At 44.4% G+C, this 26,853-nt stretch overlaps 1 protein-coding gene across 4 annotated transcripts; it reads right to left on the reverse strand.

The window, feature by feature from the left end:
• Nucleotides 1-142: 142 nt before the first annotated feature.
• Nucleotides 143-26,820, reverse strand: WDR93 (WD repeat domain 93). Of its 4 annotated transcripts, none has more exons than XM_053364031.1 (18): nucleotides 26,750-26,820; nucleotides 24,810-25,138; nucleotides 24,172-24,382; nucleotides 22,377-22,441; nucleotides 20,220-20,298; nucleotides 18,088-18,245; nucleotides 16,646-16,687; nucleotides 15,448-15,535; nucleotides 14,180-14,363; nucleotides 12,807-12,877; nucleotides 12,483-12,569; nucleotides 10,028-10,159; nucleotides 9,004-9,211; nucleotides 8,104-8,164; nucleotides 7,202-7,358; nucleotides 3,583-3,733; nucleotides 2,028-2,147; nucleotides 143-756 (listed from the first exon to the last, which is right to left on the reverse strand). In XM_053364031.1, the coding sequence occupies exons 2-18, from the start codon at nucleotides 25,074-25,076 to the stop codon at nucleotides 738-740; spliced, it is 2,100 nt and encodes a 699-aa protein (XP_053220006.1). In that variant the 5' UTR covers nucleotides 25,077-25,138; nucleotides 26,750-26,820; the 3' UTR covers nucleotides 143-737. The 4 variants fall into 4 exon arrangements, with proteins under 4 accessions (XP_053220006.1, XP_053220003.1, XP_053220005.1 ...); XM_053364028.1 differs by having other exon boundaries at nucleotides 18,073-18,245; XM_053364030.1 differs by having other exon boundaries at nucleotides 18,073-18,238; nucleotides 20,216-20,298.
• Between the last annotated feature and the right edge of the window lie 33 nt (nucleotides 26,821-26,853).

The following is a 26,853-nucleotide window of genomic DNA, read 5'->3' on the forward strand; positions in this document are numbered from 1 at the left end:
CCACCTTGCAGCCTATGGGACACTGGGCCAATGAAGAGCGCTCCACTGTGATTTGGAAATGCAACTAATTGCCAGAGGGAAACAATTGTGCCTGTATCTCCACCATTAAAAGTACCTGCAAATAGAAGCAGCACAAACCACATTTTCTTGCTCCTCTGCAATTTATTTGCATGTAAGGTTCCCATATTAACAAAGTGAACATAACGTCTTCTGTTGTTATTTATTTGCTGTATTGTAGTAGCAGTACTGTTCATTTTTAAGATGTCAAATACTGGTAGGTGCCATGCAAGAATTAAAAAGCAATCAAACCTAGGCCCTATCTATAGGTTCAGGTTCTGAGCAGATGAGGAGGCGGTGATAGAAGAGACAGTAGACTTAGCGCACTTGTGGAGATTTCTTCAATATTCTGTAGCACCACATATTCCAGTTTCCCAGTATCTTTGCCTATGTCTCCTGTATTTTGCTCCACTTCCCCCTTGCCCTTCTCTGACATTAATTACGTTTTAACAAGGTTTGCCCTTTAAGCTTGACAGTCTATTCCCATTTTGGAACTCATTACCTATTGGGTTCAGAGCCTGAAGGCTTGTGATGGTGGATCGGGTGCTCTTTGAAAGGATCCAAAAAAAGGTTATGGGACAAAATAGCAAAGTTACGCTCTCAGCCGGAATTCCTCAAAGCGCAGAATGTAATTCATTGGCTCATCACTGAGTCCTCTGACTAGTGTGCTGGCCGATGTGTCATGGCTCTTCAGTATCCCTGGGAAAGAAGTTAGAGCAGGAAAGCAGAATTAACTGCTGATTTGATAGCAGCCATATGCAAGGCTGGGAGGGAAATGTATGCAGGCACACCCACAGTTGCTATACCATTTAAGCTTTCCAGAGGTCTCTGGGCTGGAGCAAGTGCAGTGCATTGGAGCTGGAAGCAAGGAAGAACCCAGAGTAGGGTTTTGCAGCTAGAAGTTGGCTGCACTTTTAGGCACTGTGCTCACAAGGGACAGAAAATGGGTTTAGCTAGGCTGCCATATGTCTGGAATTTCCCATATCTGGACACAACTTTTGTGTCTGGATTTTCACTTAATGAAATATGGCAACCCTAGTTTAGCACAACCCTTCATGGTAACCCAAGAGTTGCCAATTATCCTACTGGACTCAGCTCAAAGGTTTTGATTTTATCATTCGAAGTCCTACACCTCTGTTTTTGGGACGCAGGTGGTGCTGTGGTCTAAACCACAGAGCCTAGGGCTTGCCAATCAGAAGGTCGGGGGTTCGAATCCCCACGACGGGGTGAGCTCCCGTTTCTCGGTCTCTGCTCCTGCCAACCTAGCAGTTCGAAAGCACATCAAAGTGCAAGTAGATAAATAGGTACTGCTCCAGCGGGAAGGTAAATGGTGTTTCCGTGTACTGCTCTGGTTTGCCAGAAGCGGCTTAGTCATGCTGGCCACATGACCCGGAAGCTGTACGCCGGCTCCCTCGGCCAATAAAGCAAGATGAGCGCCGCAACCGCAGAGTCATCCATGACTGGATCTAACGGTCAGGGATCCCTTTACCTTTACTCTGTTTTTAAGTTTTAATGTTTCACTGTGCTTATTGTTTCAAATGCTTTCGATGGTTCTTAAATATTTAAAAAATGTGTCCCTCTAACTTCACTGAAGTGCTTGCCCTAAACAGCCTTGGCCCAGTATCCCTGAAGGAGCATCTCCACTCCCATCGTTCAGCCCAGACCACTGAGATCTAGCACCGAGGGCCTTCTGGCAGTTCCATCACTGCAAGAAGTGAAGTTACAAGGAACCAGGAAGAGGGCATAGAGGACCAAGAGACACAGACATTTTTCTAACACTAACTGGTCAATAACATCCTTCCTAGCAGGAGGCCAAAGGGTAAAAAGCTCCTCATGACAGCAAAATAACCTGCTTTAGGAAATCGCCTGGACTGGCAAAGGATGGATAAGCAGCTGCCATTAAGATGACAGGCATGGGTTAGTGAAAGATACAGCAACACAAAATCAGCCTCTGAGAGTGACCAACTCACCTAGTCTCCTCTTCCTCAACCACTTCTTGTGACTCTCCCTTTGCTAAGGATTTTGCGCAGTTCTTCAGCAGGCTCCAGCACTCGGGCATCTGTTGGCTAATTGTGGACAGCCGCTGCAAGCTGGCAACGAGACAAAGACAGAGATTCCATCTCCCTGGGCTCCTGCCTGAGCCCACTTTGCCATGCCTCATTCACTCAGTGCCAGATGGTTAAGCGATAAGGAGTTAAGTCAAAATGGTGCTCCCCAACACTGTAAGTAAGGCTTATCCTTCGTAGTTCTCACTTTCAAGTTCTCAAAGTCATTCACATTCGTTCATTTTTATAACAGCCACATAAAAGTAAGTGATCGGGACAAATGTAAAAATGAGACATATAAAAACTTTTAAAAATAAATAATGCAATTAATCCTCACCATCCCTTCATACCATTTTAACTGGTTTTGGTTGTTTCATATTATTGTTGAATTGGTTTTAACATGCTGTCAACCACCTAGAGGACACAACTGGGTAAGTAGTATAAAAGCATGAGTAAATAAAATTACTATTATTATTATTAATTCAAATTATATCTTTCCTCTCAAAGGAGACCAGGACAGCAGTTTAGGCCAATTTAGCCCTCAGAATAGGGAATACTCAGTATAAGGAAAGGTTTCATGGTGCTCATCTGTGTGGATCATGTTGTACTGCCATCTGATGACATTACAAACAAATTGCACCCTGTGGAACGCATCACAATAAATGCAGTATGCAATCTTCCCTGAAATTGGGGCTTGATACATAGTTTATCCAAGGAGATCACAAGTCTTCTCTACTGCACCCAAAGTATACAGTTCAAAAGTATTGAACTGTCAAGGCAAGTACTGATCTATAAGCATATGGCTGCTATTATATCTGGAAATCTTGGGACCTGGGTTAAACCCGGTTGCTCCATTAACAGTGGCCACTATCCTGTGGCTTGTTTATTTCATTTATGAATTGCTTCCCCTGAAACATCCTGAAGCAATTAACATCAGTTTTTACATCAGCAATAAAAACGTTTATGAAAACAATTTCAAGTCCAGTGCAAAGAAAGGCTGGGATAAAAGTATCCACGTAAAAGGCTTGTTAGGAACAGAAGGTCTCCAAGAGGCACCCAAAAGTCAATAGAGACAGCACTTGTTGGACATGGAATGGGAGAGAGGGCAAGTGTTGTTGCCACACTATAAGCCTAAATCCCAGAACGGACATCCTGATTATATGGTATCTGCCCTCCTGCAGACTGGTGAAGCAACTGGTTGGGTATGTGAGATTATATTCCAGGTATCCTGGGCCCCAAGCTGTGTGTAGATGTGCATGCCAATATCAGCACCTTGAACTCAGCTTGAACAGAATATATGTTTTCCTTATGTCCTTGGTGCTATGCCAGTCGGGATGCACCGAGTTTGTTTGAGAGTCTAACGCCGTTAGGTAGGGTGCTGATCTCTCCAGAGAACATTCCTGCTCCGGTCCCCTGTCGCAATCACATGAGCAAAAATGGCTCGCCAGCACCAGGTCTTTTTCCGATTCAAGAAACTTACCTATCTTTTAGGAAGATGTTACAGCGCTTGTCCCAGGGTAGGACTACGGCTAAGGCTTCGGGTTGCTCTTCGGCTTTGAGGGCAAAAGCCTCCATGAATGGGTAAGTTGTGAAGTCAAAGATGAAAATACCTTCCGTTTGCTGCTTGACCCCTGTGGGCAGAAAGAAAACAGCTTGCTAAGAGAGAAATACACACACACACACAAGTTGGGATGGGCACTATTTTTCTCTTTTGGGGGCTGTACTCCCATGGGAGAAATTTGTTAGGAGTCGCATGCCACTAATGTGTTATTGTTTTTAAATCACATACAGTCGTGCCTTGGAAGTTGAACAGCTCAGCTCCCAAATGTTTTGGCTCCCGAACGTCGCAAACCAGGAAATGACTGTTCCAGTTTGCAAACTATTTTTGGAAGCCAAACATCCGACGGGGCATCCGCGGCTTCCAATTGGCTGCAGGAGCTTCCTGCTACCAATCAGAAGCCGTGCCTGGGCTTCCAAACATTTGGAAGTCAAACGGACTTCTGGAACGGATTCCATTTGACTTCCAAGATACGACTGTATTCTCCTGTTGAAAGTAATTTGAGTCTTTGCGGTTGACAGTGACAAACAGACAAACTCATTCATTCATTGATACAATAGGCTTATCAGCTTGGCAGGGTGGTTCTTGGTTCGTGGCTCCAGGTGCAAGCAACAAAGTTCAATAAATAGGACCAGGAAACTTCTAGAGAGGAGGGAAGACACAGGGAGATTCCACATTAAACAGCGGGTGTGCTGGATCACTGCAATAGGATATCTAAAAGTCTGCTGCCTGCTAATTGATACATTTCTCCCTTGGAGATTCCCTCAAGTAAAAGGAACCTGATAAGAACTGGAAAGAACCATGTGGGGGCGGGCGGGCTTTTTCGTGTCACTTACAAATGTGACGCTCACTTTCACTTCCTGTGAACCAAAAAAGCCCAGCAGTCTCAAAGTGAGCACATTTTGCATACAGAAGGCCCCAGATATAATCCCTAGCAGCTCCAGTTGAAAGGATCAGGTAGTCAATAATAAGAAAGGCCTTTGCCTAAGACTCAGGAGAGTCATTGCAAGTCAGAGAAGACACTGCTGGACTGGATGGGTCAGGGGTTTAACGGTATATGCCACCTTCATTTGTTCATGAGGTTACAACAGTGGGAACTGTTAATGAGCCAGGAATTAGACCAGAAAGGAAGTCACTCAGCTTGTAAATTGCTGCATGCAAGCTTCATTGCCTCAGAAACAGGGTGGGAGGGTTACTTGCAATTTGACTGGAAATATTATGAACTACAATCTTGCACATGCATGGCATGAGTCTTCCATCGAGAGATGGGGAACCTGTGGCCTTTGAGATGCCATTGCCCTACAATTCTCAGCAGTCCTGGCTAGTTGGGGCTAATGAAAGTCCCAGCCTTGAACTATATGGTCAAAGGCAGCTGGAGTTGGGCTTTGTGCATGCTCACTGTTGAAACAAATTGGCCGCATTTCAGCTGAAACCATTGACTTGGCAATCTAATTTCTCCTACGTGACCTGGCGGCAAGGCAATGGGGCCGCACAGGAAATTTTACATACCACAACAGTCTACAGTGCAGATACAAAGCAAAAAAAGTTGCAAATTTTGGAAGGGGGGTTCTGTAATTACAGAAGTTTTAGTAGAAGCATCTGGTTGGCCACTGTAAGAACTGGATCCTGAACTCAATGGGCACATTGGCCTGATCTAGAAGGCTTGCTTTATGTTCTTAAACTGATTTTTGTGAACCACCAATCAATTAAAAAATTATTCAAAAACTCCAAATCGCCAAAAGAGAGGAAATGCTTCAGCAAAAGAGGACTAAAGCAAGCAAAGATTTTCAAATGCTAATTGAGAGAGAGAGAGAGAGATGCAAATTTAGAAGCAATTATTGTGATTTAAATAGAAATATATTGCATCATATCAGGGAAGACTCTGGGCAAGTGACCTGTGTCCTTGCTCTGTTTCCTGATCAAGTGTTAACCACTATAGGGCAGCTTCAAAGCTCCTGCCCTCACTTCTTCTGTTTTTACCATTAACCAAACTTTAATTGCGCAGCCTTCCAAATAGAGGACTCCTTCAAGTTGAGGTCTGACCTCTGAAAAGTAGGGCACATAGCCACCCCATCTGTCTGTCAGATCTTGGCCTTCTTCCCATATGTGTGTTGTGATATATAAAGCGGTACCTCGGGTTAAGTACTTAATTGGTTCTGGAGGTCCGTTCTTAACCTGAAACTGTTCTTAAGCTGAAGCACCACTTTAGCTAATGGGGCCTCCTGCTGCCGCTGCACCGCCGGAGCACGATTTCTGTTCTCATCCTGAAGCAAAGTTCTTAACCCGAGGTACTATTTCTGGGTTAGCGGAGTCTGTAACCTGAAGCGCATATAACCTGAGGTACCACTGTACTAGAGATTCCTGAAGAAAACATAAGCAATCCTTTTCTTTTAAACAGGACGTAAGAAAAATAGAATGGTAGAAGTGGGGGAAGGGAAAAGGAGAGAGGGCATGATGATAATTAATTTAATAATAAATTATTATTATTATTATTATTATTATTATTATTATTATTATTATTATTTTATTATTTATACCCTGCCCATCTGGCTGGGTTTCCCCAGCCACTCTGGGCAGCTCCCAACAGAACACTAAGAACAGAATAAAACTTCAAACACTACAAAGTTCCCTAAACAGGGCTGCCGAACAGTATTATGTTCTCCAGCCTCAATTCCCCCGTCTTCCCAGGTCAGAGGAAGACAGTGGGAGGAGGCGTCACCCAAAAAGCAACTTTCCTTCTGCCCTCATAGAGTCCAGATTGTGTGGCTCTTTACTTAACTCCTCAGACTCAGTCGCATAATAGGGGTTGGTGGCTGCTGAATCGGACAACAGCCCTTTTGAGAAACACTGACAAGCACCTCAGAGGTAGCAAGTTATCTGCAGGTCCAGACTAGTCAGCCTCCACCACAGGGCCTCAGCATGCTACTGAAATACAGTGGTGCCGCGGGTTAAGTACTTAGGTCTGTTCTTAACCTGAAACTGTTCTTAACCTGAAGCACCACTTTAGCTAATGGGGCCTCCTGCTGCCACCGCACCGCCGGAGCACGATTTCTGTTCTCATCTTGAAGCAAAGTTCTTAACCTGAGGTACTATTTCTGGGTTAGCGGAGTCTGTAACCTGAAGCGTATGTAACACGAAGCGTATGTAACCCGAGGTACCACTGTAACAGCTCTCCTTGGGCAAGTTTCAGCCGGCATCTGCCACAGCTACCTGTCCAGGGTCCTGAAAGGCCATGCTTTGCCATGCCTGTTGTAATCCTGCATAGTCTCTTTTAACTTTGCCCTATCAGATGCGGCCCTGCAATGCCAGTAAGTCCCTTGCTTTAATTCATCATCTCCTGGATTGAGCCAAACTAGGGCACAACAAGCAGGGATCTTAAAGAGTTCTCTGTGATGCTGCAGAGACCACAATAGAAAGACATTTGCTAACCACCTGAGGCATGTTATGGGGTCTTCCCACTTCAGGGGAAGGGCTTGAATGCCTTCAAGTGCTATTTCTGAGTTTTGAGTGCCTGCTCCCTTTTGTATCTAGGAGATCCTACCTTGGAGGAGCAAGTATTGGCCCTGAGTATCCACAGAAAAAACGGGCTGCCAGGAAGTTGCCACCTTGTAGGAGGGAGGCATGATGAACTGGGAAATATAATCTTCTGTGGTGGTGTCCATCAGAATGACCGTGCCATCCCAGAAGAAAAGCAGCACCTGGAACAATGAAAGTTCATCACTTATGACAGAAACCCACCTAATGAACTGATAGTGTTTCCATATCTACTTTCTTGGATGGGATCAGCAGTGGGTCTTGGCATTTTCCCAGGTAGGTTATGATTCACATTCGCAGGCACAGCTGCGCAGAAGATTTATTCAGGATTTTAACAGCACAACATAACAGGGCCGAAGCCTACCAGTCTGGCTCTGTCCTTCCCTCAAAAGCCAGAGGATGAAAGATGTAGGGCTAGGCAGAAGTACAAATCCCACTTCAGCCAAAAATGTATTAACTGATGCTGAGAAAACTCAGTTTCTTAGCCACATGGAAAGAAAAGTAGTTCAACTCAATATAAACTGTAGACAGATGATCACTACTGTTGTTGGACCGGACAACCCCTGTTAGGGTTACTGACCTTTTGATTTTGTGTGCTTTTAAGTATACAAGCATAGTTTATGTAGACAGTGGGGTTTTTTTTAAGTCTGACAACTACTCTAGGCCCCAGTTTAGATGTGTTATGGCTGCCCACACACTTCTATGGGCTAGCTGTCTATACAACATCCATACTCTACCCACAAGAAATTGTAAGTCTTAACTGAAAATTTCATGCCCAGAAACCTTAATCTTGGTGTGTTAATCTAACTAAAACAGTATCTCCTCTCCCCACCCCCCAATACTGCTTTCACAATTCTGGTATTTAAAAGATGCAGAAGACATTATGGGAGGTAATCAGAAAACACTCACCGTATCAGGTAAGGAAGAAATGGTTGCTATAGCAGTGATGGTCTGATTGGGAGTCTCAGGCCTATGAAAGAAATGCAAGTTTGTGTTACTCTTTGTGCATTTCTTCTCTGGGCATCTTGCGGGGAAAGCACATCAGTGAGAGCAGAGAGGTGGATTCGCATAACTATTCTGGGGAAATGGTTTGGTTTTGCTTCATATTGCAAATGAGGCCAACAGAGTGTTCTACAATGTTCAAAAGTCATTGCCTCCAGCAGACATAGCCTGATGTGTTCTTTTATTTTATTTTATTATCATTTTTAAACAACACAAGTCTCAGAATTCCACTTTGGTTTCATTTCTCAAAAAACAAATTAACCCCCCCCCCAAAAAAAACCCCTATGTTGTCAGTCAGGATTGCTGGGTGAAATCCTGAGAATATATCAGGAACTTCCTCTAAATGCTTTAAAACTCTGGGAGTGGAGGTATTTATTTCAATTAATGAGAAACTGGACTTCCACATTTCACCCAGTTCCTTGGCCTTCAGGATTATCTTGTTAGAGGTCACCTAGTTTATCTGCATCTGCTCTTACCTACTTATGTCCTGTTTCCCTAAGAATAGCCCCTTGTATCACAAATGGCCTTCCCTTGTCCTTCTGGGTGGTATTTTCCAGCTGCAACTATGAATTCCAACTCCCAATACTCTTTTGGAACCAGAGTAGTCCCAACCAACTCCAATAAAAAGAGGACCAGAAAATGAAGTACCCTCTTCTTCTGGGAAGTACATGAGTGGAAGACAAGGTATGCAGCCCTATTTGTCTTTGGAGGGCCTAGGCTAAAGAGTCTTCTCAATAGGAAAACCTCTCCCACCCTTCAAACCAGGTTCTGGGTCTGTAAACAGCCAGAATCCTGCCTCATCCGTACCCCAGCAGCTTGGTGTCAAATTCTTTGGCCCCCGATGTAATCATGTGGAGAGACCCATCTGTGCACAACACCAGAAGCTTCACTTTGGTGCTCGCAAGAACTTCACTGGAGCCAGGCGCTTTCTCGCAGAGTGAGGGTAAACATGGCATGAACTGGATGCTTCGTATAACGAATCCATCAGGGAGCACAGTCACAGACAACGGGAACCCTAGGAAAGCATAAACATCACAGAGGGAGAACAGGAATGACAGCAGGATCCTCCTGGCCAAGATAAGACAGATGGTTTCTACTAGACTGGCTGATGGGTGGGTGTGACCTGACAGCACACATTCTTCACATCTGAGAGCCACACTTACCCAGTGCTTGGATTTTGCAATTTGCTGGCCAGCCCACATCTATCACATGCTGTTGCATATTAGAAGATGTGTTTCTTAGTTTACATTTCTTAGTTTACCCACTTGTTTCCAGGCACAATTCAAAGTGCAAGGTTTTATTTATTTTAAGTGTTTTTTAACCTGCTCTTCAGCTAAAAAGGCTCCCAGAGCGGCTGGCTTATTGTTACATGAGATCGGTAAAAACAAGAAGGAGGCCCACCTACAGCCTAATAATCTAAAATACATGATACGAAAGGGAAAAGAAAACTAGCAAGCCATGCACCAATTCTTAAAGTTACAGCTGGAATGGAAACAATTCAGGGAGAAGAGAAATCAAACAGAGCTGGTCTCCTATCAGAGCTGATGGAACGGCCCTGTTTTTCCCCTCACTCTACTGAAGCCTGACCTACAAATCTTAAAACAACCTGGGCCCAGAGTACTTGGAGGTTCATGCCTGATCCCACATGGATCGGCCCAATCATTAAGATCTCTAGAGACCCTGCTCAGGGTGCCACCACCACCAGGACATTTTTTGTTGTGGTGCCTCATTTCTAGAACTCCCCTTTTTTTAATTCACCAAGTGCCTTCGCTTATGGAACGCGAGGGAAACCCCTGGCAATTTCATGAAAGCTGGCAAGGAAAAAGCTCACCAATAGATTTTTCCCAAACCGTAATAGTTCCATCTTCGCAAGCAAAAGCCAGGTAACAGGAGCAAGGTGTGACGGCTGAGTACGTGAGTGGAGAGGCACAGGGCCAAACCATGTCTGGTTTTGGATCAGAATCTAAAAAGGAATGAAAGAGCCTATGAATGATGGGGCCTGTAGGAAGGAAAGAGACAGCGCCTTTTGCATAGTGCTACCCTTCGTTTAGGGACGCGGGTGGCACTGTGGGTTAAACCACAGAACCTAGGACATGCCGATCAGAAGGTAGGCGGTTCGAATCCCCGCGACGGGGTGAGCTCCTGTTGCTCGGTCCCAGCTCCTGCCAACCTAGCAGTTCGAAAGCACATCAAAGTGCAAGTAGATAAATAGGTACCGCTCCGGCGGGAAGGTAAACGGCGTTTCCGTGTGCTGCTCTGGTTCGCCAGAAGTGGCTTAGTCGTGCTGGCCACATGACCCAGAAGATGTCTGCAGACAAACGCCAGCTCCCTCGGCCAATAAAGCGAGATGAGCGCCGCAACCCCAGAGTCGGTCACGACTGGACCTAATGGTCAGGGGTCCCTTTACCTTAGACTCATAGAATCATAGAGTTGGAAGAGACCACAAGGGCCATCGAGTCCAACCCCCTGCCAAGCAGGAAACACCATCAGAGCACTCCTGACATATGGTTGTCAAGCCTCTGCTTAAAGACCTCCTTCGTTTATGCACTGTTTTCCCCTTGTGCCTGAGAGCACTGGGGTGACCAGCATGCTGAATCCAGCCTCATATTGGAAAGTGAGCGAGGTCCCAACTAAAAAGGATTGGCAACTTAAGTTGACAGAATATGCAGAACTTGCAGATTGAACGTACAGAATAAGAGAGGAAGAAGAATGTACATTTAAAGAAGACTGGGAAACATTTATTGAATACAGTGGTACCTCGGGTTAAGAACTTAATTCATTCTGGAGGTCTGTTCTTAACCTGAAACTGTTCTTAACCTGAAGCACCACTTTAGCTAATGGGGCCTCCTGCTGCTGCTGCACCGCCACTGCACAATTTCTGTTCTCATCCTGAAGCAAAGTTCTTAACCCGAGGTACTATTTCTGGGTTAGCGGAGTCTGTAACCTGAAGGATATGTAACCTGAAATGTATGTAACCCGAGGTACCACTGTATATGTAAAATAACTGTATACAGCTGAAAACGCTGGCAGCATTAAGATAAATTCAACAGAGTAAATAATTTTTTCATGGATGCAAAATGGAAAACTCATTTGTATGGTTATAGTAAAATATGCAGGGATGTATGATATGTAAAATGAACCATGGAAAGATAAGAAGGGAAGCCGTTGGATATTTTAAAGTTTGTAAAATGTTTATTTGGAAATGTAAAATTTAAATAAAATAAAAATGTATTAAAAATTATTATAAATAAAAGAATCCAGCCTCCTATGAGTTGCTATTTGGCCCTACATCTTTTTTCACACCAAGGGGGTACCTTGCCCATCTGACTAGGTTGCCCCAGCCGCTCTGGGCGGCTTCCAAAAAAATATACAAAATACAACAGTATAAGGTAAAGGTAAAGGTACCCCTGCCCGTACGGGCCAGTCTTGCCAGACTCTAGGGTTGTGCGCTCATCTCACTCTATAGGCCGGGAGCCAGCGCTGTCTGGAGACACTTCCGGGTCACGTGGCCAGTGTGACAAAGCTGCATCTGGCAAGCCAGCGCAGCACACGGAAACGCCGTTTACCTTCCCGCTGGTAAGCGGTCCCTATTTATCTACTTGCACCCGGAGGTGCTTTCGAACTGCTAGGTTGGCAGGCGCTGGGACCGAACGACGGGAGCGCACCCCGCTGCGGGGATTCGAACCGCCGACCATGCGATCGGCAAGTCCTAGGCGCTGAGGTTTTTACCCACAGCGCCACCCGCGTCCCTACAACAGTATACCACACATTAAAAGCTTCCCAATACAAAACTGCCTTCAGTTGTCTATGGGAGGGCATTCCACAGAGAGGGTGCCACCACCAAGAAGGCCCTCTGCCTGGTTCCCTGTAACCTCCCTTCTCGCAATGAGGGAACCACCAGAAGGCCCTCGGAGCTGGACCTCAGTGTCCAGTCTGAATTATGGGGGCAGGGTGAGAGGTTCCTTCAAGTATACAGGGCCGAATGGCTGTTGTGGACCCTCTTACATCATGCCAAGGGTCAGAACTACATTGCCAGACAGATTAGGCTTATGCCAAAACTGGCACCTCTGAACAGCAATATTGTATCATGGGAACACTAGACATTACAGTGGAGAAAGCAGCAAGGGGGTGGCAGCCTAGAAGTGGCAGGAGCAGGAGGCTGAAGCTCAGCTTAAAAAGGCCACAGAACCGTTGCAGAGATGACCAGAAGAGTCTTTCTGGGATGGATCATGAGGAGGTTTGACAATGCACATAAAATTGCAGCTGTTACTTGCACACTGCATTACCAATTTTCTCCTTTGCTGGGCGACTGAGAAAGTAGTAGCAGAGGTTGTGGCTCCTGCTCCAGTGAATGCTGAGAGCAATGGGCATATCTGGAGAACGGAAGAAAGAGAAGGTAATAAAAAAAAAAGCCAACAGGGAAGATAGGCGCTTCAGAAGCCCAGCAGCTCCCCTCTCCCCAATTCTGGGAGCAAAATAAGAAAGCCAAAAATAGAGGTGGGTGGCCATGCAAAATTCAGATCCCAGACACAAAGTTCCAGATTTCCCACCTAGTTTTGTTCAGACTTGCCTCTCTAATTCTGCAGAAGGAACTTCCAGAGTACAATTACCTGGCTCAGCTCTGAATTCGGTTCCAACAGGCAAAGTGCGGCCAGGCAAGTGAAAATGGAACATAGCATTGCTGAAATGGCGGCCAGGGGTGGGGAGGGAGAGAGAGAAAGAGAGAATAAATCATTCTAAATCATATAGGATATATATAAAGGGGTTTTTTGGGGGGGGAGATAGTCAATGACACTGGTATAAGTAATGCTTGTGCTAAACCACCACAAAAAGCAACAACAAACATGTGACTTCCTGTTAAAGTATACATTAAACTAGGGGCTGCCACCCCTGCTCCACATGTCCGTCCACCTACCTGCCAACCCCCTCACCTGGCCACCTCCTCCTGCCTAATAATAATTATTATTTATTTATACCCTGCCCATCTGGCTGGGTTTCCCCAGCTACCCTGGGCGGCTTCCAACAAAATATTAAAAATACAATAAAACACCAGGCATTAATAACTTCCCTAAACAGGGCTGCCTTCAGATGTCGTCTAAAAGTCAGATAGTTGTTTATTTCCTTGACATCTGATGGGAGGGCGTTCCACAGGCAGGCGCCACTACTGAGAAGGCCCTCTGCCTGGTTCCCTGTAACCTCACTTCTCGCAGTGAGGAAAGCACCAGAAGGCCCTTGGAGCTGGACCTCAGGTTGAACAATGGGGGTGGAGACGCTCCTTCAGGTATACTGGGCCAAGGCCGTTTAGGGCTTTAAAGGTCAGCACCAACTCTTTGAATTGTGCTCGGAAATATACTGGGAGCCAATGTAGCTCCTTCAAGACTGGTGTTATGTGGTCTCGGAGGCCACTTCCAGTCACCAGTCTAGATGCCTTTGCAAACCCCATTCCTTTTACACCTTACCCACCCCCTCACCTATCCCCCTCACGGCTCAACCCACCTCTCCCCACACATTTTAAAGAAGGGGGAGGCACTTCAGAGAGTAGTTTTCTGAAGTGTTTCCCTCCCTACATTAAACTACGCTGCAGCTGCATTTAACAGAAGGGGAAGGCACTTCACAGACTGGTTTGCCATACTGCTCTGTGAATCATCTCCCCCCGCCCCTCCGTTAAATGGCTCACCTGGGCGCCTGCCGCCTGCACTTCTCACTCACCTGCATGTCGTCCCGCTGGAGCTGGTGTGGCCACCTATTAGCAGCCACGTGAACTGCAGCGTGACGACAGCCTTACATTCCTATGTATATAGAAAGAAATCAAGCCACCGATTAATAAATTGTCCCATGAACCCAGGATGGGCTGGAGGTGAATCTTTCCAGCTTTACTACTTCAGCAGAAATAAACTCTGTGGGTCTTGCTGCTCCCAGGAGCATAACAAGTATAGAAGATGGAAATAAATGTTAGATGTAATTCAACCCCCCCCCCACTCACCAGGGTTTCTCCTCCTTGATCTCTAGCTCCTCTTCTGTCTCCAGATACTGTTGGAAAGTGCTGCTAAATATTGCCTCCTGCCGCTCCCATTGGCTTTCCTTGAGCATATGGTTGTATCCCAAGCCAATCACACTGCCATCATCAATCTTCATTAAGGCTTCATAAGGATGCTTAAATGTGCTTGCTGAGTTTAAATGTATACAAGACAGTGTTAGAATCGGTCATGGGCTCCTTGCCATGAAGAATCCTTGTCTGATACACAGCAGGAGCCAGTCACAAAGGGCTACCAGCCTAGACAGGAAACCTGTTGCAAATTTGCACACTGTATTCTCATTTTTTAGAGAGAGAATCCTCCCCTCTTAATGCCCTTTAATCAGGGAAGGAGAAACAGTAGGCATCAATTGAAAACATTCTATTTTCTTTCGGTGCACTAAATGCTGTTCAGTATAGAAGACCGGGTTCTGTAGGGATTGCAAAGTCAGACCAGCTCTGGGCTCTGATGGCCTCTGCTGGTCAATGCTGGTAGTGCTCTCCATTTCTGACAAAGGAAACATTCCCTGTTAATGGTGGAAGAGGCACTTGAGAAAGTTGGAGGAAGTGCATGAAAAGTCTTAATATTTATGTCCCCACCTCCTGCAGGCTAAGGAGGTGCAATGAACATGCCTTGCCAAACGACATGCACACTCCGAGTTCCCATTTCATTCCAACTCCCCTTGCTATTTTATTTTTTTAGATTGTGTGCCTGGGGGCGGGGGCTTTCTTTAAAAAAAATAAAAATAAAACTGTACCGCTCTAAACATGCAGTACCTATCCTTTGTGTAAAGAAGGTGGACAGAGAGCACTTTTTCTCCCTCTCTCACCATACTAGAACCTGCGATCAGCCCATGAAATTGAACAGTAGTAGCACATTCAGAATGAACAAAAGGAAGTATTTCTTCAGTGTGCAAAGATAAGACAATGAAATTTGAATGACTGTCCACAGAAATTGCTTTAGAAGGGGGTTGGACAAATACATGGAGGGCACCAGTGGCAACTAGTCACAATGGCAAAATTCAAATCCCAGGACCAGAGACAACATACCACTGAACACCAACTGCTGGAGAACCACAGCAGGAGAGGGTTGTTTTATTTATGTACATTTTAGTTGGTCCTAATACATGCATTTATCACACTATTTTTACATTTTGTATTTTTACTGTTGCACTGTTTCAACAAAACACAGAAACAGAAAAGACAGGTAAACAGAAGAGGATAAGGAGAGTTCATACGTGCAAATGGTTTGGGTGATCTGATCTTCAGCAAGAGAACAGGGGGAATCAGCCTCGATTCAAGCCTGCTTAGAAGCACTTGAGGATCCTGTAATGAAGCAGAGAGGCAATTCTAATCAATTCCACTTCCAGAGTCCACTTCCCATCTCTCCCCATACACTGAGATTTGCGGAAGCCAAGCAATTTCTGGCTATCCTCTTTGGAATGTTAACCAATCACTTGATACGAAGACTGGGGGACCTCCTCTATCCTACAATAAAAGTGGCTGGACTCCAAAAATAGTGCATGTGTCTCATAGTGTCACTCCAGGTCCAAGACACAGGACAATGCATGCTATAAGCATTGCACTCATCTAAAGCAAAAATAGGGGCCAGAAATTAAGGCTGCAAAGTCCAAACCAGCCCTGGAATGGCTGCTGGCTGCTCCCCCCTCCCCCACGAGTTGTCAACCAAGAAGCAATAATGGTGTAAAGGAGTAGCATTTAGGAATATGATCTTCAAGTTTGTTGCAATTCTGCCTGTCTTAGAGCAGATAAATGGTTAATTCTTTCATAAGAGGCTTCCTTTACAGATAAGCTGCAGCGGGAATTGGCCGACTTCCACCTTGTGTGGTCTACTTTTTTTGTTTACTAGCATTTCCATGATCCAGTGACGTGTGTTGTGTTTTTCATACAAGATGGCATGTTCAGAATCTCTCAATAGTTACGGCATAACTCATCTGTGTTAAAGGACCCTGGGCACATCAACCAATACCCTTCACTTCAAGAACATTATATCACCTTAACAGTCATGGTTTCCTCCAAATAATGCAAGGAACTGTAAAAAAAAGGTAAAGGTAAAGGACCCCTGGACGGTTAAGTCCAGTCAAAGGCGACTATGGGGTTGCGGCACTCATCTCACATTCAGGCCGAGGGAGCTGACATTTGTCCACCAACCGCTTTCCAGGTCATGTGGCCAGCAACATTCTGGCGCAACAGGACACTGTGATGGAAACCAGAGCACACAGAAATGTTATTTGCTTTCCTGACACAGTGCTACCTAATTATCTATTTGCACTGGTGTGCTTTTGAACTGCTAGGTTGGCAGGAGCTGGGACAGAGCAGCGGGAGTTCACCCCATCATGGGGATTCGAACCGCCAACCCTTCAGATCGGTGAGCCCAAGAGGCTCAGTAGTTTAGACCACTGTTAGACTACTTACCACCTCTTCAGCAACCAGTCCTTGGATTTCCGGAGCCTTCTTCTACAGAACCAGAAAAGGCAGCAATTATTATAAACACACTGGAGTCCCTCTAACATACGTGATGCAGGATACCCCAATTTCTCCTAGGACCACTGCAGCTCCCTCAGCTCAACAAACCTTTAAGACATGCTCATTCCTGCTCCCAGTGAAAGAAAAGGAAAACACACAGGGAGCAGGTGGTAATTCCTCCTTGAAAGAGGAGGAAATGGGGAACATGCAAGCCCATTTCTGAAAGGTTTGCTTGTGCTAACGCTACAAATGAAGGGGCAGCACATTCATGGGTTTGTGGATCTCAGCGTTTCTTTATCTGTTATTTTATCTGCACACCAGTCGAAGAGAAATATTTTTTGATCAAGTGGTTCATACAAATAAATAATTTCCAGGCATGCCTATCCATGATAGAAAGACTACTTGCTCATGAGAAGAGAACTCTGAAACATTGTCATTTGGCTTCACTGAATACAAATTTTCTGCCTCTGAAAAAGTTTGGAATGTACACCTGTGTACAAATGGTATCCGGACAGAAAAGAACTAAAGACAAAACTCTCTTGAAGAACTACAGTGGAAACAGGGCACCCATTTCCCTTCAAATGATGTTGGACTCAGTAATGTTCATTACTGAGTTATTTGCAGATCACTCTCCTTCCCAGGCTGAGAGAAAAAATGGTGAAAACATGATATTCCTTGGGACAGTGTGATTTTTGCAACTGCTTTTAAAGTTGCAAAACAATGAAGCACAGGACGGAGCAATGGAGAATTTCTGAAACAAGAATGGGGTATTAGCTCCGCCCAAGGCATGATGGAGAACAGCAGCAACTGGGAAAAGATAGATATAGTATTTTACAAGGACAGGATAACTGCCACACACAGGAAGAACAAGGATATAGTTTGAATGCTTCACCTGCAGGTTTATAAATCATTTGATGTGTCGATACGAATGGAAGTCGTTAATATTGCTATTTTGACTGTAGTGTAATTGAAATTAATAAGATTTTGGAACGCAGAAATAAAGTAAACCATCAAACCATCAATTCTAGAATGCGGGGGGCACCTAAATTATATAATTTGGCATCTGAATGATTGGTATTAGTAATTGTATTATAATTTGGCATTGTTATAATGAGGCTATTATTGGATTGTTGTAATTGAAAACTAATAAAAATTATTATCAAATGATGTTGGACTAGAACTCCCATCGTCCCTGAACACTGGTCATGCTGGCTGATGGAAGTTGGAGTCCAACAACATTTGGAAGGCCACATTCATTCATTCATTTATTCATTCATGTGTTCATTCATTCATTCATTCTAATGACAATTGAAAAGTCATGGAGGGGAGGGGCACAAAAAACTTTTGAGGGGCTAGATATGATCCATAGGAATTACATTTTTTTTATCCACCTCTACCCCAGCCTTCTCTGGCAGGGTTGCCTGGTTAACTTTCATGTCCTTGGTGTTTGCTGGAGTTGTAAGTGCGACATTCTGGGCATTTTCTGTCTCTTTTAGCCAAGAATCCTTAGGCAATCGGTAGATCTCCAGCCAAGCCTCCGAGCTGCCTGCTGTGAGGAAACAGAAGAAAACAGATGAAGCAATGCAGAAGGAGAAGAAAGGTCTCTTAGTCAAGCAATCTTTCTAGTTTTGCTCCCTAAAAGGCAAATTCCTGCTTACTCTTGGCCACTTATACATAGTATGTCAGGAGATACAGATATATAGACATGTAAGTGGCTCTTAAAGTTTCGAAGCATATGGGAAGGGGGGGGGAATCTTACCAAAACACACAAAAAGTCACACACATTCAAAGTATCCATTACCCAATATCTGAAAGCATCCTATTTAGAAACCTCAAACCCTATTGAGAAAGTTTCCATGTCAGTGCCATAGCCTGGATTGTGTCACAAAAACTCTGCAACTAAGTCATGCAATTTGCTGATGCAGTTGCTTGCCAAAATTCTGGCCCTTTACCATCCAGATTGATTTATTCTTTTTGTGATAAAGTTTATACATGTAAATACATTCTACAAATATACCCAACAGTGTAAAAAAACTATGCTGAGGATCAGAAACCCCTACGGTTTGATAAGGGGTGTTTTCTAAAGCTCTTTGAGGATGCTTCTTCTAATAGTTTTATATTAGCAGAGTCGTATATTCTCGGAGAAAGCCAAAGGAAATGGAATCGACCTCTGTAGGGAAGAAAAACAACTTCTTCACCATATGCTTGACTGCCTTACAGTGCAATCCTATACATGTCTACTCAGAAGTAAGCCCCTCTGAGTTTAATGGCGCTTACTCCTAGTAAGTGGATACAGGATTGCAGCCTTCAGGAATGAACAAGAAAGGCCCGTTGTATCCATATACCAGAGGTAGGGCCTTATTGGTGGTGACCCCATATCTCTGGAAGGTCCTTTCTAGAGAATTCTATGAAGGCCCTTTCTCTAACTGGTCTTCAGTTAGACCTACCAGTCGCCAGTGTGGTGGGATGGAACCACCCCCCAAACAGCAGCATTGTTGCAGCTTGCCTTGAAGGGGCTGAGGCAGGGCAGAAATGAGTTTAAGCATGTGCAAATGTACCAGTGAGAGCCCCAGATTGCTTCGAAACTTATTATTATTATTATTATTATTATTATTATTATTATTATTATTCATAATAATAATAATAAAGCCCTTTCACATTGATTTTATGAAGGCGCCATATGTTTTAATTCAGCAGCAGGGAACCTGTGGCCACCCATATGTTGTTGCACTTCAATTTCCATTAGCTCCAACCAGTGTGGCCAATAGCCAGAGATGAAAAGCGTTGTAGTCCAAGAACATGTGAAGGCCACCGGTCCCTTCCTCATTTTTTAATTGATGAGGCTTTTTTATTGAGATGTATTGTGATTATAGAGACCCGGGTGGCGCTGTCGGTTAAACCACAGAGCCTAGGACTTGCCAATCAGAATGTCAGCAGTTCGAATCCCCACGATGGAGTGAGCTCCCGTTGCTCGGTCCCTGCTCCTGCCAACCTAGCAGTTCAAAAGCATGTCAAGTGCAAGTAGATAAATAGGTACCGCTCCGGCGGGAAGGTAAACAGCATTTCCGTGCGCTGCTCTGGTTTGCCAGAAGCAGCTTAGTCCTGCTGGCCACATGACCCGGAAGCTGTACGCCTGCTCCCTCGGCCAATAAAGCAAGATGAGCGCTGCAACCCCAGAGTCGGCCACGACTGGACCTAATGGTCAGGGGTCCCTTTACCTATTGTGATTATAATGCCTATTTCTGTAAGCTATCTTCTGAGGACTTGGTCCCCCCTTTTTTAAAGCTATAAATATGTATTTGAAAAGTTACTTGTCTGCGGAGGGTGGTCTGGATTTTTTATTTGGAAGATTAGACCGAGTGGGTGCAGTATCACAAAACGAACTACCCAAAACACATCATGGTAAAAAGAGAGATTCCAAAGGGAAACCTGAAAGACTTCCTTTAGCAAATATAAAAAGTGCTAAACTCCAGCCCGCAGGTTGCAACTTGTCTGGCTAAGTTTGACAAATGTTGAGACTTGCCTTGCAGCAGAAAGCCTGCATAATCAGCGCTGCGAGAGAGTTCCAGTGCGACACATGTATTTCGCTTACTAATATCTTCCTGACAAAAAAGAGATAAGAAGATATATATTCTGAAATTAGAGCGGGCTGGGCTTGTGGAAGCTGGAATGCCAAGTCGGGATACCTGATCTGGCAGGTTTGTTGCAAAAGCTCTTTTGTCATTTATGTGTTTGACTCTGAGCACACCACCTATCATTAGAAGACTCTGATGAAGAAACCTTGATGTTCTGCCAGGGAAATGCACAATAAAGCATACGTGGCTTTATCACATTCATCATTGCCTCCAGAGTTCAATAGAAGTAACTCATTTTAACAGTTGGACTTGGCTGCAGATAAGGACTACACAGTGGGGAAAGCTGTGCCTATTGATTTTCCGCCTGCCGCTGGACGGTTGATGAACGCAGAGGACCTCATTCAGGAAGAAAGCTGGCATCAACAGGAAGGTGGACCATCAAAACACTCAGCCCAGAAGTGAGAGTTCTATGCAGGTAACGCGGGTGGCGCTGTGGGTAAAAGCCTCAGTGCCTAGGGCTTGCCGATCGAAAGGTCGGCGGTTCGAATCCCCACAGCGGGGTGCGCTCCTGTTGTTCTGTCCCAGCGCCTGCCAACCTAGCAGTTCGAAAGCACCCCCGGGTGCAAGTAGATAAATAGGGACCGCTTACTAGCGGGAAGGTAAACGGCGTTTCCGTGTGCGGCTCTGGCTCGCCAGATGCAGCTTGTCACGCTGGCCACGTGACCCGGAAGTGTCTCTGGACAGCGCTGGCCCCCGGCCTCTTGAGTGAGATGGGCGCACAACCCTAGAGTCTGTCAAGACTGGCCCGTACGGGCAGGGGTACCTTTACCTTTACCTTAATGTAGAGTATAGGCTGGCTGCAAGAGGCTTGGAAGGATAAGTATAGTCAGGGCTGACACATCCAGTTTTGCTGCTTGAAGCAAAATGAAAAAGCAGCACCCCACCCTCTCCGCTGCTAGTGGAGAAGCTAGCCAGCGCCAATTTTCAGTGAGATCTCACCAAAATCTGGCAAGATCTCTCACACTCTGCGAGATCTTTCAAAATTTCAGCAAAAACTTGCCAGAAATTGGCAGCAGAGGCAATGGGGTGAGGCTTTCTGCTGCCCAAAGTGGCTGCTTCATCTTGCCTTGTAGGTGGGCCAGCCCTGAGTATAGCAGATATGTAAAACCTTGAAGCAGCACGTGGGGACTTTTAGCATGCATGCATAAAGTCAACAATAACTGCTGACATAGTCCAACCAAAATTAAGTCCCATTAATATTTACGGGAGAGGATATGCTAATGGTTCAATTTTATACACACATACTAAGTAGCAAGCAACAACAAAAAAATCCTTCCCGTAGCACCTTAGAGACCAACTAAGTTTGTTATTGGTATGAGCTTTTGTGTGCATGCACACTTCTTCAGATACACTGAAACAGAAGTTACCAGGCCCTTATATATAGTGAGAGGGTGGGGAGGGGTATTACTCAGAAGGGTGGTGGGAATGGGTGATTGGCTGATAGGTGTGGTAAACCTGTTGACGACTGTTAAGGACTGCAATTGGTCTTACAGGAAAAAGCAAGGGGTGAGATGGCTAAAAATAGCTTTATCGTGTATGTATCATGTAGCAAGCCCTCCTGTACACAGTCAGACCTACTTTGGTGTAAAGATGCATAGGAATGAGTCATGCATCTCTTCCACTGGCATCTGTGAGACTTCTTATTGTTTAAGTTTGGCTGGTGTCGGTCATTCACATTTAACCTCATTTTACATTCAGACTGAGCCAAAACATGTTTACTCAGATGGCCTACTGAGTGAAATGGGACTTGTTTCCAAGGAAGCATGCAGAAAGTTGGGGCACTGTTTTAGAAATAAACACCACTGAAAGTATAGGTCTTACTTCCAAGTAAAGCATGATCATTATCAGGCTATATATCAAATGCTATGGGGGGAAAGGCGTTTATGTGTGTGTGTGAATAATTATACATATGGGTGGATGGAAGTGCCTTTCTACTTAGAATTGCACCAATATGGGTACTGCACAAGGGATTTGGATAACTGGGTTTTCCAAAAGCTGAGATTCAGATAACCAGTAACTGTAAGAGATACATAGTGGGGACTCACCACTTCATTTATGGCTTTTATAGACAGCAGATTCTCCTTGAAAAAGTAAAAAAGACGAGCAATACCTGGAACACAACAACAGAAGAAATCGCACTAGGATGCCTTTTATTTCATGTTCATTAGCACATCAGGTTTCCTCTTTTCCATTATCCATTAAATGACAAGTCTTATAAATGATCAGTTTTCCCTTCGGAGAGTTCTGAGAGGTGCAAATACTAATTCCTGCTCATCCATGAAGTTCGCTAGTGACCTTGGGCCAGCTACTATCTTGTAGCCTAACCTACCTCATAGAGTTGTGGTGAGGGTAAAATAGAAGCGGGAGAATCGTGGATGCCATGCCTTGAGTGCCCTGGAGTGAAGGCGAGATATAACAGCTGCATAGCTGAGAAGCCCTGCTCCTTTGAACCCTAGCATCTCATGCTACCAGGCTTGCTGCTTACCTGTGACCATCGCTTACCTGTGACCATCAGCAGTCCAGCAAGTCACCAACTGGAGAGGCAATAGCAAAAGGGGGTGGGTTTTATGTAGCAAAGGGATCACTGTAGTTAAGTGGCAGAGAATCTGCTCTGCATGCAGAAGGTCCCAGGTTCTATCCCTGGCAACAGTTGAGATTAACTTATCTAAGTTAGCCATGGTCATTCATCTCAGTGGGTTTACTCTGAGCAGGACTAACATTGGCTATGATCCAATAGAGATGGTGCTGGTTTGAAACACAATGGAAAGGACCGGTGCTGTCATGCTAAAATCCCAATTCCAACATAGTATGGAACAGGCCTCCTGATGAGATGGTATCTGCAGTTTCATAAGGGAATAAACATTATTTCAGTTATTTCTGCACCCAAACCCGCACCCTGAACTTAGCTTAGTAGCTAACTAGCAGCCAGTGCAATTCTTCCAACAGCAGGGGAACATGCTGGTGATATCCTGTTCAAAGTTCAGCCGCTGTATTTGCACCAGCCCAACTTCAAGGAGAACCCTACATAGAAAGCACTGCAATGAATTGCAGTAATCCAGCTGGGAGGTTACTACAGCATGGAAAACAGTAATTATGCTATCTTGGTAAAAGGGAATCCTAGCCACTGAGGTCACCTGAACCTCCAGTCACAGAAATAGATCCAGGAGCACCTCAGGGTCAATTATCAATTATCCAGACTGGATTTGGTCAGGCAGTGCACCTCCATCTTGCCAAGATTCAGATTCAATTTGCTGACCCTCCTCCAGCCTACCATCAAGCCCAGGTGCTGGTCCATGGGGCTTACACAGCTTTCCTAAATGAGATGATACACAAAAAATAGAGCTGGGCATCATCAGTGTACTCATCACACCTTACTCTTATTTGAAAAAGAGAATGGTTGCTAGTGTGGGGGCAGTTTCTTGCAAAATCCGAGTCATGCACCAGTTCTGGCACAGAACTGGCTGAATGTGGGTATCCAAGTAGCAGGACAACTCAGACATATGACTACAGAGCTGCTTCAGTTGCCAAAATTAAGCTGAAAAAGACAATAAACAACACTGTCTCAGGCAGGATTCGTGCTTCTTAGTTGTCATTAAAGCACAGGGAGGTTTTCAGAATTACAACCAGGCAACAAGAAAAGGCATGAGGCCACTATATCATTCCATGCAAGCCACTTTCTTCCTTTAGTTCTCCCTTCTGTAAAATAAAAACAATACAGATCCCTCTCACAGGGTTGATAGGACAAACATAACAGAGGCCTGAGCTCCTCATAAGACAGGTAGGATAGAAAATAGTGTAGGGAACATAACTAATTTGCAAATGGGTGTTAAATATACTTACCCAGCTCATCCACTGAACCAATGAGATAGGAGCTACTGCCAAAGTTTGAAACCTTGATGGCACAAATCTCAACGTTGGCTGCCTCCCAAGCACATACCTTCTCGCATGTGGGCTTTTCACATGTGGGTATGCTGAAGACTGATAGTCCCATAGAAAAGCCAATGAAGATGAATTCTCCAGCGGCTACCATGCAGTTTGCTCTTCCCTCAACCTGGGAATATGGAAAGTGAAGAAAGCACAATGCCCATCTCAGCAATTAATCTCATTACATGCATTAATTCACTGCTGATAAATATTAGTGTTATCTTCAATGCTGCCATATTAATAACCACACTAGCCATTTTGCACACATGTAAGTAGCCTGTTAAATAACCATCACAGTCTGTGCTTACTGCCGTTCATTTCCCTCTGACCTCACCATCCCACCCACTAATAATCATGTGTATATATGCCTACCACCACAGAAAAACACTTCATACATATGGTGAAGTGGATTCTAGTCCACAAAAGCTTATGCCATAATAACTTTGTTAGCCTTTAAGGTGCCACAAGACTCTTTGTTATATCCTACTGAATTCACTGGGGAGCTACTGCTAAGTAAGAACTACTCATCCCACAATTTGCCCGGGAATGAGTACCTGGAATTCAGATGAAGGTGGGTACTTTGGGGGCGGAACCTTCGGCTGCCTGGTTTCCTGCAATGGTTGCGGCCCCTCAACAATTTCCCAGGTTCCCTCAAGCAAAAGATTCACCAGTTTATTGATCATCCGATAAGGCTGTGGCAAAGAATCAAGGTACTCATATGGATCTTTCAAGTATATGTCCTCTTCTTCGTCTTTCTTAATCCAGTCCTTTTCAGTGGGTGAAGGTATGTCCAGGGGCTGCTTCCGGAGGAAGACGGGCATTTTTGTGCCACTTCTATTGTCCCTCTACGAGCAGTTTGGCAGCTTCGAATATTAAGAAAGCTCTGTAGTAAAATATAATCTGATTATTGATCAGGTATTTCCCCCCACTCAAAAGCAGTTCATTATATTTTGAGAAGCAATACCTGCTTCACACCACGGCAACCAAAAGGGAGAGCGAGGACAGCACTATGGTGCTGAGGTCCAGCATTTGGGCTTCCCATAGGCATCAAGTTAGCCACTATGAGAACAAGGTGCCTAACTAAATGGGCCTTTCGTCTGATCCAGCATAGCTCTTTTTATGTAGCTCTACCAGAATGGAGAGTCTTGCTTGATAAAACAGCGATCTCCTACTAGGGATCCCCAGCAGATGTTATTCAAAGGCATGCTGTCTCCAACACTAGACTAATAACTTTATCGTCCAAATGGAAACTCACTGGGTGAAACCCTGTATCAGTTGTTTTCCCTCAGCTTAACCTACCTCACAGGGCTGTGTGCAGGTGTGTGTGTGTTTTTAATCACCTTATACACTAAAGGGCCCCAGAGAGTGTAGATGGTTCCTCCTCCCACGTTGAATCTGCACAACCACCCTATGAGGTAGATTACACTAGTTGTGCCTGAGTAAGCAGCCCAAGGTCACACAACGAGCTTTATGGGTACGTGAGGGATTTGAACCTGGATCTCCCTGGACCTAGTGTCATAATAACAATTATTATTATTATTTATTTGTATCCCACGTATCTCACTGAGTTGCCTCAGCCACTCTGGGCAGCTTCCAACATATATAAAAACATAATAAGACATTAAATATTTAAAAAAACTTCCCTATACAGGGATGTCTTCTAAAGGTGTTTTATACACGCACACACACACACGCACACATTGCTTTTTTTCTTAAAAATTTTTTAGGGGTACTCTCATTTTGACACAAGAAAATCCCCAGTTTATAGTTCAAATTGGGAAAAATAAATACAGTAAATGTATTTACTGTACAAAGTACAAAGATTCACAGAATGTTATGAGGTTTGTGTCCCCCGCCCCAGAAAAAAGCACTATAATAGATAATTTAATTTATACATTTTCACTGATTTCTAAACTTGACTTCCTCCTCCCACTTCTGCAGTTCCTTAAATTTATTTTTAACATCTTCTGCATATCCACATTAACTTAATTTGTTCATTTATTCATCTTCTTTAAATATATACTCTTATGAAACGGCAGGTTATTGCAATAATTCCGTCAATGTTTTTAATCTCTTTACAATTTATCTGTAAATATTCAATAAGCCAATCTAAAGGTTATATAGTTTCTCATCTCCAGTCTTACTCTCAAACCAACTGGCCTCATTAAAAAAAAAGTGCATGTGAGGAAGATAAATGTATATATATATATACTGTGTGTGTGTGTGTGTGTATATATATATATATATATATAAATATAATATATACATATATATATACACTGTGTGTGTGTGTGTATATATATATATATACACACACACACACACACACACACACGGTGCTGAGCTCCAGAGACATGTTAATGAATCTTATTAATTAACTTCACAGTAACAAATCACAACCCCTTCCTCCGCTTTCCAAACCCCAGCCCCGCACCTATACACCCGTACACGTGTACACACACGAACGCACACACAAAAAACAAGCACCATGCACCTGTTTCCGGAAGTTGACACGTTGCCATAGTAACCCAGACCCGGAAGGAAGGCCGCTTTTGCGGGGCTGGGCGATCTATGGGCGAGGAGGCGGAGCTAACTCTG

This window comes from Podarcis raffonei, chromosome 14 (genome assembly GCF_027172205.1).
Source record: "Podarcis raffonei isolate rPodRaf1 chromosome 14, rPodRaf1.pri, whole genome shotgun sequence".
Classification (NCBI taxonomy): Eukaryota; Metazoa; Chordata; class Lepidosauria; order Squamata; family Lacertidae; genus Podarcis; species Podarcis raffonei.

Bases quoted from the DNA above. Each gene is read 5' to 3' on its own strand.
- WDR93 (XM_053364028.1), bottom strand. From the start codon at position 25,076: ATGCCCGTCTTCCTCCGGAAGCAGCCCCTGGACATACCTTCACCCACT. The intron at 20,299-22,376 runs GTGAGTCCCCAC...CTTTTTTGTCAG, and splicing joins TAAAAGCCATAAATGAAGTG to GAAGATATTAGTAAGCGAAA. The intron at 10,160-12,482 runs GTAATGCAGTGT...ATTCCTTTTTAG, and splicing joins CCCAGCAAAGGAGAAAATTG to ATTCTGATCCAAAACCAGAC.